Raw genomic sequence first — 11,096 nt, 5'->3', positions numbered from 1 at the left:
ACATAATAAACATAATTTGAATGACAAAATTTGTTTAATGTCAAGGTGTCCCTTTATTTAATTCAGTTTAGTTTTTTTTTTTTTTTGTAGTGTTTCTTTTCCTCTTTTTAGTGTAAACAACGTAAGCAATGACTAAAAAGCTACTTCACATAATTAAACTGTTATTATATCATAGCAGAATTGTAAGTTTACAAATTAATTTACTTTAATATAAATTTTAATTTCAATTTTTATATAATATAGTCAAATAGCTTAAAAGAGCCTAAGAAACGATCTATATATCCTTATAATATTCAAGGAATTATCTCCTAATTCCTAACAGTTAAGGAGTTAAACCTTCCATCATCAGCTCATCTGAATAACGTAAGGGAATATAATAACTAACTGACTTTACATGCTAACAATATTCGAAGAATTATGCTCTAACTCCTAACCATTAAGGATTTGTGCCTTCCATCATCAGCTCAGCTACATGAAATGATGACCACCGAATACAAATATCTAAACAAGTTTTAAAAAAATATCAGTCGCCCTTAGGAGAAACTATATATGTGCTTATAAAATTTAAGGGTTACCCTCGAATTCCTTAGGAATCTATAATCAGATCCTAACTTGGTGACAATAGATCATCTCAGGAGTTTAATTTTGAAGTCTGTTAAAAATTAACATTTGTGATGACATTTCATTAGACTGTCACAATGACATGGTAGTGTCACTAAGGTCAATTCTGAGGCGCAATGACTAAACCTATCTCTTATATTTTAATTTGATAGTTTAGCGATATTACTGTTTTCTGCATCATCATAATAAAAAATTATAATAATTTTTACTTAATAAACTTTTTATTGCGCACAATAGAGATGTATACAAAGAGTATTTATACAGAATGTGCATATACAAAAGGCGGCCTTATCGCTAAAAGCAATCTCTTACAGACGACCTGGCATAAATAATGGATAAGTACAGAGAGAAAGGTAGAAGGCGCAAGGCAGACACAGTAAATACAAAAAAGGAATCAAACAAAATGCAAAATATTCTAAATATAAAAATAAGATTAATACATAAACATACATATATAATATAAATAATAATACATAAACATAAATACATTAATATACTAAATTATTATTTATTAAATAAATACAATTATCTATTAGTTTATTATTAAGTGTATTAGTCTACAAGTTAAGTTCATATTGAGTTTTAGAATAAAGATTTCGCCGTGATATCAAATTGAAATTTTAATTTTAGAGAACTTCAGAATCGACCTCACTGGAATCGATTTAGAAGCGACATTTATTCTAAATACTAATAGGAACGTAACTTTTTAATAGATTTAAGTCGGAACTGTTATAAATTTTGTTTATGAAGGTCCATAAAACAGTAATTTCGCCAAACTATTAAAATATTTGATTCGGAGATAAGTTTAGAGAAATAACGTCTCAGAATCGGCATAAAACAACCGTGGTATTTTCTAAGAACATTCTATTCCGTAATCTTTGGAATCAGCCTCACTGTCAGTGCGCCAGGTCGGTTCGAAATTTAACAAAAAAAGGTTTGTACACGCGCAAATGTGCGTACTTCCCTAAGGTACCTACCTATATGTTTGTACTTTGTTTTGTACAGCGTACTCCATTGGGAAGATGTCATATTTGGATCAGAGGGGCGGTAACTACAGTTTTAGAGGGATGGAGGCAAAAAGAATTATTCAAACTAAGCAGAGTTTGTATCTGTTAAACAACAAAATGTACATAAAGGTACATGTTAAAATTACCTAAATGCCTTAGAATTGACTTTATTGAAACTGTCAGTCTTCTTCAATTTACTCCAATGCAACTGATTTTCATTTTAAATTCATTGTAATTTTTATATTTTTTATTGTTTTTTATTCTTCTATTAGCTTCACTACGTGAAAATAAATCATTTAGTAGAATTATTTTGCCCTTCTTTATATGTAAAAATAGAATGATAACCCCGCCTGCGCTATCAGTACCTATACCCTGGCGGGACAACAGTGATAGAGGGGGGGAAGGGATTATTAGTAATGCCGTAATGGTGACTACCAATCCCATTGCTAGTAAGGCTAACTGACCTTTTTGTTTTCGGCTGTTACTAGTGTTGCCACCTTTTTATTTTGCAATTAAAGTGCATTGGTTATTACAGGTAAAAAAAAAATACATAGTTTCAAAATAAAGTACAATTTGTTTATTTTTTATTAAAAACATACTTTATTGTTTTTTACAGTTTGTATAAAATCTGTATCTCTACTAAACAATTGCACAGCTTCCGTAAAGTCTATATTTAAATTTAAGTAAATAAGTAATTCAGTTTTTATCAAATTTAGAGATGCTCTGTTTCTTTCGTCTCGCCATTTGCTATTCAATAAAAAAAAAAAACTCTTTCTGTGATGAATAGCAATAAAATTCTTGTAAATTTAACTAGTCAAATCATGCAAAATAGTGTATTTTCATATACTTTATTATTCTTATAAAGTATAGAATACAATTACCTTAGTTAAAGTACAATACTTTATTTTAAAGTAAGGGTGACAACTCTACTTGTCACCCCTCGCTGGTGCCCCGCCATTGTGTGCCGTTAGCGCAACCTGGGTTGTCATCACAATCGTCACACAAAAATATTTCATATATGTATTTTTGTGTGACGATTATATATGTATGTACGTACCATACCGGTCCCATAGAAATTTTATCAAAATTGATTCAGTAATTGAGTTATTAATCAAAATAACTGGTTTTGCCTTAATTTAACTTAATTGTTTTTGGGAAATATAATTTAATAATATATCTAACATAAAAATCTGAGAAGTTCTGAAATTGTACTGTGTTCACTAGATCTAATAAATCTGAGTACAATCCTGTGGATAGATCACTAAACTATCATCATCATCATCATCATTTCTGTCGTTATCTGTCCACTGCTGGACATAGGCCTCCCCCATAAACTGCCATAAGGAACAGTATTGAGCCACCTGCATCCACTGACTCCCTGCAATACATTTGAGGTCGTCACTCCATCTAGTGGGGGTAGTCCTACACTGCGTTTGCCCGTACGGAGTTGCCATTTAAAAACGTTTAAACTCTAAACCAGTGATTCTCAACCACTGTGCCGCGGCACTTTTGTATGCCGCCAAATTTTAAAAGTATGCCGCCAAATTTTGCAAATATTTAAAATTTTTGTCATAAACTATTTATACAGTGTGTTGTAGTAAGTAAATAATTTTTATCTTTTTCTTTGTGTGCCGCCAAATTTTGAAATCGTTAAATATGTGCCGCAACAAAAAAAGGTTGAGAATCTAAACTATAATTAGTGTTTATTGTTTATGAAGTAACGAGTGCTTAAACAATAGTGAGCAAATGTTAATTCGCTAATAATAAGAATTCTATTATCGACAGATATTCAAGAATAAGCATGTTACAAAATAGTATACTCAAAATATTTAAATCAAATAGATTATAGATAGATTATCTATAATATAAAATGAATGTGTTGCTAAGCGCAAATCTTGAGAACAGCAGAACCGGTTTCGCTAATTCTTTTTTTAGAATATTCCTTGAAGTATGAGGATGATTCTTACGGTGAGAAAATATTGCCTGAAAAAGTCTAAAAACAACACTTCTTTACTCCCATACAAACGATTCGAAATAACATTTAAAAGTCAATTTGAACTTTAATACCATATCATAAAGTTCAAGTGTTAGTGGAGAGGTGCCGGGAAGGCAAAACAATCGAGTGACGTAGTATGGCGTCTTTTATAATTTAATTTTTTTGACATAATGTAATTGTTGACTTATTAACTTTTTTTTCTTTTTTTATCTTACTCAGCTAGTAAGGCTATTTCTTATTCTGCTACCCGGCGTTCCGGATAGCAGAATAAGAAATTAAAGAATTGACTGTTAAGTGGTATGATGTTCACGGGGTCAGCTAGTATTGATATGAATATGCAATTGCGTTTATTATGCATTTATAAATTATTAAAATAATTACTTGTCTGACCGTCCTCAGTTGCTGAAATAGATTCTCAAGACAATCATTAATGAGTTTAAAAACTCATTTTATATTAGGTTTCATAAAATTCATCAATGAAATTGTAAAAATCCCGTAATGAATATTACGCTTTCAATATGAAACGTCTATTAAACTTCGTGCGTTATATGGATTATGGATAGAATACTATATATATATATATATATATATATATATATATATATATATATATATATATATATATATATATATATATATATATATATATAGTAATTATAAAGTGATAGTTAATTTTTGGTCTGAAGTTTACAACGATGATTGTTGCAATGTAATGTGTGTGATGAAAGATCAATGAACAAGGGTAAAGAGCTAAACTCATGATATATTATTGGAACATTTCGATTTTATAATAGTTATTATTCATACATTAATATATTATATGCATGAATAGTTATTAATATTATTTATTTATGTTAAAATCATATATTTGTGTATTTATGTTGGTATTGCCTTTTTGTGACATTAATATAAACGGTGAATATTTTCTGCATGTAATTATTGGACAAGACTGTCATCACGTATTTAAATTATTGTACAATAATATATTTACACCCCATTTCATTGTGGGTTCATTAATAATAATAATAAAAAAATGCACTAAATGAAAGTAAAAAATTGTAAAACTTATTAAAAGTTAATAGTATTTTATCAATATGTAATCATTGTTATTATTGTACACATAACTAGTTAGCATTATGTGAATCGAAAATCAATTCTAATATCCATTGCATATACTGTGCTTGCAAAATACTGCTATTGTAAGGCCCCCAATTTGTTGTTAGAATCCCTAGTAACGCACAAAAATTAATTTGTCTATTAGATATGAAATTTTTCCAGTTTTTCTGTTAATCACTTCTGAATTAACAATTGTATTTATGTAATTAGTAATTATATTACTCTATACTACAGCATGTGTGAGTTACGGTTAGAAATATATATATAGAATTTATTATAACTCAAATTACAGAATAAAAATGCACTCATGTTTTTGCCATTATAACATTTTGAATTTTTATAATAAAGTTGTAACTGGAGATCTGTATATAATAGTCACATTGTCTTGAAAATAAATAAACTGTTTTTTTTTTATTCCTTCCCCTTTCTTTATTGTGGGTGTCGTAAGAGGCGACTAAAAGAACTTAATGGTCAAGGGATGGGTAGCAGCGTCCCACTTAAAACATCACCAAAAGCCTAATTGCAAATGGCAAGTCACCTGCTAAACGCGGTTATTACTGGCAAAACTCCCCTTATGCGAGAGGCTTATATCCAGCAGTTAACGGCTGACATGATATAGTACATCACTGCAGTGGCCAGCAAAATAATGTTCCTTCGTTTTTTTTTTTTCAATAAACAGCTTTCTATTTGCAAGCCAGTTCGAAATTTAAATATAACCTTTTATTAGTTACCTCCTTGGTAGCCATGTTTCGAAGTAAAAAGTCATTCCATTTTTAAATTACAGGACAGATATGAGTTTACATAGTAATTTATCTGGCCGCAAAACACAACAGATATGGATTTTCCTACAACTTTTGCCGGCCTCTGCCCGCATGTATCTGGCCAGTACGGCATTTTGATTTATCTCGAAGAAGATTGTCAAAATAATGCTCACATTTCCAAGTATGTTTGAGAAAATAATTTTATTGCACACCATTTAAGACTTTAAAACTTCATGATTTTTAATAAATCAATATACTGTATATAGGTAACTGAATAGTGAAACTCTCCATGCTGTCTAACGTCTACCACGTCACATACAATGACTGATTATCATCAGTATGATTATCAACAGTACAGTGACTGATCATATCAGCCTTTAATCGTCCACTGCTGAACATAAGCCTCCCCTCTGGAGAGGTTCTGGCAGTAGCTGCCACGCTTGGCAGGCGGATTAGCAAGCGCAGTCTGGCTAAAGAGGTGTTTAAGAGGAACGCCGCTTCCTTAGTCGGTTCTTACGATACCCACGGGAAATATAGGGGTGGCCTATTCTATGCTGGGACCACACGGTCATGATGTATAATTATGTATAACCTGTAGTTTTAAATTGGTGAAGTTGGATTGGACACTAATAGGTCACCAGTGGGTGACAGCAGCTGAGAATGAAAGTAAGTCAGTTAGCCCATAGCAATAAATTCTACAAGAATTTTGCAATAGTTTTTAGGAGAAACTAAGTTGAGTTCGACCTGATAATGTATACTGATAGTTATGAGGACTTTTATACATCGCTTGTGCTAACGTGAGGGACGATAGGCGAAGATGAAAAGACAGGAGCATTAGTCCATCGTCATGAATACATTTGGAAGGGGAGAAAGGGATTGTTAGTAATGGAGACTTAGAATCCCATTGCTAGCAATATACCCAGTCAGGTCGACCTCCTCGCGGTTCTCCCTGGAAACTATCATAGTTAATTCCTGATGAATTCATCATGATGGGCTAACTGATCTGTTTTCATTCTCTTTCTTTTCATTTCTTCACTTGTGCTCCGCCAGCGTATCCCGTTAGCGCAGGCGGGGTTACTATACCATTTTTACTCATAAAAAAAAAAATACATTTCGAACTCAACACGACGGTTTTTAGAGGTGACCAAGTGGAGATCGACCTGACAGGGTATATTTCTAGCAAATACAGACTTTTATACCCCATTACCAACAACCCCTTTTTCTTCTATAATCTGTATTTGTGATTTATTAAGATTCATTTAGATTGTACCTAAATGAATCTTGATTGACAAATGAATCGTGATTCATATCGTCTCGATTTTGCGGGGCCAGAGAAATAATAAAATGCTCTGATGACTCAACCGTCTATTGCATCACCGTTTAATACTTACTGCTTTGAATTATCCTAACTAACAAAAATTGTGAATTTGAATATTTTTAAAGATATTTGGAAATTTTTTAAGCACTAATGTTTAAACGGCTGAACGGATTTGAAATATCGTACAAGTCATAGTCTATTTTAAAACAGGATACTTTATACTCGTATATTGATACATATGTACATAGCCGCGGTATATAACTAGTATAAAATATTTAGATACTTTATGGGGGATCTCTTATGGTTATACGACGACGTTATATATCTTACAGCAGCTGAACAATGGAACGCAGTATTACTTTATAAATAACTAGCTGTTGCCAGCGACTTCGTCCGCGTTTCCGTCGTTTTTCGTAAAATAAGTAGCCTATGTCCTTCCTCATGGTTCTGTGGTTTTGATGTAACAGATACATTTCCCTTTACTGCTCTGCTGCTATTGATCGTTGCATAATAAAAACCTGCCCAGGAGTACGAAGAATAATTGTACTAAGTTCCGTTAAAATCCGTCGAGTAGTTTTTTAGTTTCTGTAACGAACATACAGACAGACAGTAAAAAATTTTACTGATTGCATTTTTCGCATCAGTATCGATTACTAATCACCCCCTGATAGTTATTTTAGAAATATATTTCATGTACAGAATTGACCTCTCTACAGATTTATTATAAGTATAGATAGATGTAGATTAAAGATAGGAACCAATCTCAATAAAAAAAAGACTTCAATTATGAAAAAACCAGTTATTTTAATCTAAAAACTAACCTACTGAACCGATTTCGATAAGACTTCTATGGGACCAACCTGTAAGCTTTCAGATAAAAAAAAACAATTTTCCAAATAGGTTTACAAATGACGGAGTTATAAGGTAACAAACATAAAAAATACCACCGAATTGAGATGCTCCTTTTTGAAATCAGTTGATAAAAGATAGACAATAAAAAAAAAAACTCGCCATGTTATGTAGGTGTGTAAAAAAAATCCCACGGGATTTTGATATTCCCACGTATTGTTTGAATTTGATATGCAGGCTTATCATACGAATATGTTGATCCTATGAATAATAAATACACTACATTAATGCAGGTTTGTACCTACAGAGTAATGTGCAGTGTTGCATCGTTTGCAAAAATGTGTAGCACAATACCTACATAGACGTAGGACGTCCATGAGTTAGCCCATCATGATGCATTCATCAGGAATTAACCATAATAGTTAATACCAGAGGGAGACTTTGTACAAAATTCTACTGCTTGGGTACCTCTGTCCCATTCGTGTTTCAACCGTGAAGCAGTTGTGTTTGCATGGCTGTATTTCGGTTTAAAGGGTGGGATATGGCGTGAATTTACTGGGTACAGAAGAACACCTGAGTCCTCAGGAATGGCAACGCATGGGGGGTATCATGGGCGAAACAGTATACTCTGTTATGTCCATGGTACTGCTCATGTCTATAGACGACGGTTACCACTTTCCATCAGGTGGGCCGTCAGCTTGTTTGCCATTCTAAGTTGTATAAAAAAAAGTTTCCAGGGGGAACCGCGAGATGGTTGACCTGATTGGATATATTGCTAGCAATGGGATTCTTAGTCTCCATTACTAACAATCCCTTTCTCCCACAAAGGTATGCATTGCATATGCGGTCTTGGCATAAAATAGGCCACACCTTCCTTTCCTATGAGTGTCGTAAGAGGCGACTAAAGGAACTTAATGCTAGAAGGATGAGCAGCAGCTTCCCTCTTAAAACATTTCTAAAAGCCTAACTACAGTATCTAACCCATCTGCCAAGTGTGGCAACTGCTGACAAAACTCGCCTTATGGAGAAGACTTTATATAGAATTTACATAGTAATCTGTTCTTAACATTGTTGGTTATACATTACTTAACATTGTTGGTATCCCTGTTAACTGTAATAAATGAAAAAAAAAAAAACAATATAAAGCTGTAAATTTGAGTGAAGCGCTAGAGGGTGTGACAACTGCTACAAATATCTGAACCCTTCAATATGATTTACTCGTATTAACAAATCTTTAATTGACTTATAATTTCAATTATAAAATATTATTTGTGTTGTATATCAATAATTCAATGTGTCAGAGTTTTTCTAGAATCAACCTCTTATAACTTTTTATGGAAAAAGCTATTATTATGTAGGGTACTAATATAACCTATCATCAGATGTAATGCGCCATTCACAATTCGATTGCTTGGGCACCTCTGTCCCATTCGTGTTTCAACCGTGAAGCAGTTGTGTTTGCATGACTGTGTTTCGGTTTGAAGGGTGGGATATGGCGTGAATTTACAGGGTACAGAGGAATAACACCTGAGTCCTCAGGAATGGCAACGCATGGGGGGTATCATGGGTGAAACAGTATAGTCTGCTATGTCCATGGTACTGCTCATGTCTATAGGCGACGGTTACCACTTTCCATCAGGTGGGCCGTCAGCTTGTTTGTCATTCTAAGTTGCATAAAAAAAAAAAAAAAAAAAAAAAAAAAAAACATGATTAATTTGTGTTATTCCTTATTTGATAAATAATAATTTGCTTTCAATATTGTACTAACAGTGGGGTGGATTCTGTAGCTCCATTTATATAAACCAACCTATTAAAAAAGTGCCATTGACGTTTTTAATGGCACTCTCCAATGACAAAAAAAATAATATCACCAGGTATCGGCTGTACACTTTCACTCCCAACTACCAAAGTACCAAGTCGAACTTATATGCATTTTTATTCTGTCCCTATAGCACCCTTCTTGGTTCCAGATACCCTTGGGAGGCGACCGAGCAGAGGCTTCTTTTAAGGCTGTTACTAAATAATTTATTTGACTAGATATTTTATCATGAAAAAATTTACTTTAATTGTAGCTAAAAAACAATTAAAAACTAAATTACTCCTTATCCTTTCAGATCATTTTCCAAATTAATTTATGAATGATGGAGTAATGATAATAATAATAATGATAATTAACATAACAAAATACAATTGAATTTAAAACCTTCACCTTTTTTAAGTTTGTTAAAAAATGCATGTAAGGCAGTTTTATTATGTTTACTGTCCAATTATACTATTTACTGATGATACTTTAATATTTTCAGTATCAATAACTTTGATAATTGTTGAAATCCATCTGACTCTACATAGGATCTACATCCAACTTCTACATGGGACAGTGACAGTCACAGGATAATCAGTTTCTACTCTTCCACTATAGCTATGGCAAAAAAATTAGCAGGATTTTGTTGTAACTAAAATCTTTTCAATTTAGCAGTAGGAAATAAATCTTTTCAATTTTTACAAACTTACATATATTTTTAAATAAAGCATACATAAGGTTTTACAAAGCCATCCCCCTAATATAATGGTAGCGATGACGCCTTTCATCTTGCAGCTGCTCTATCCTGGATGCAGCATCGTTTTCACGGCAAACACCACAGAACACACTCGTTATAATGTGGAATGGACTGCGATAATACAATTTTGTATTCTTGAGGCTCTTGTTCTTTTTGTGACATTGGACATGTAGAAATATCTCAAGTATCATTAGCAACATGGACGCAAGATTGGGAAATAATGCTGCAGCCGGTATTAAGAACAATCTATAACTGAAGGTGTGGGAGCCAGCTATTATATTCGCCTTGAGGGACCGGAATTTTCTTGTGTTAGTCACATACCCTTTAGTAAATTTAATGGGCTCAATTTTGTTTTGTGGTCTCGCATTAGTGACTCGCATAGACATGGAATGAGTAGTTTGTGGCAGCACAGGCTCTCCGGTCTCATTGTTGACATGGTGAGTTATAATTTCACCGGTCTCGTCATCGCAACAGAATCTTCGTATCCTCGGCATTACGTGGTGGCTCCACGTCGACGTATTACCTAAAAAATTGAAGCAATGGTAAGCTTTATTTACATGTCATTTATCTACAATACATAGTATTTTTTTTTTATAAAGAACTTAATAAAAACACTTAATTTTTATTCGATTACTTTTATCTCAAATTAAAAAGGAAGAGAGAATAATGGAATAAAAATTATTATCATAATACAAACCTTTTATTTATAAAATTCTAAATAAATAAAATGAAAATGGTATAAGTATAAAGTAAGGAATATAGTGTACCAACAAAACAGTACATTTGCCAGAAAGAAAAAATAAAATGATCAGAACACATCACCATATTTGTTATCTATCCTAGGTACATTAAAAAAAAAACAAAAAATTA

At 32.6% G+C, this 11,096-nt stretch overlaps 1 protein-coding gene across 1 annotated transcript; it reads right to left on the bottom strand.

The window, feature by feature from the left end:
• Positions 1–10,157: 10,157 nt before the first annotated feature.
• Positions 10,158–11,085, bottom strand: LOC113520753 (uncharacterized). Its single transcript, XM_026906164.3, has 2 exons — positions 10,924–11,085; positions 10,158–10,749 (listed from the first exon to the last, which is right to left on the bottom strand). Exon 2 carries the CDS (start codon positions 10,718–10,720, stop codon positions 10,211–10,213), a length of 510 nt encoding a protein of 169 aa, XP_026761965.2. The 5' UTR covers positions 10,721–10,749; positions 10,924–11,085; the 3' UTR covers positions 10,158–10,210.
• Positions 11,086–11,096: the final 11 nt, after the last annotated feature.

The sequence above is a fragment of the Galleria mellonella genome, unplaced genomic scaffold (assembly GCF_026898425.1).
Source record: "Galleria mellonella isolate WM207_F2 unplaced genomic scaffold, CSIRO_AGI_GalMel_v1 utg28, whole genome shotgun sequence".
Lineage (NCBI taxonomy): Eukaryota > Metazoa > Arthropoda > Insecta > Lepidoptera > Pyralidae > Galleria > Galleria mellonella.
The sequence above is the reverse complement of the archived record's forward strand: the minus strand, read 5'-3'. Positions and strand labels throughout refer to the sequence as shown.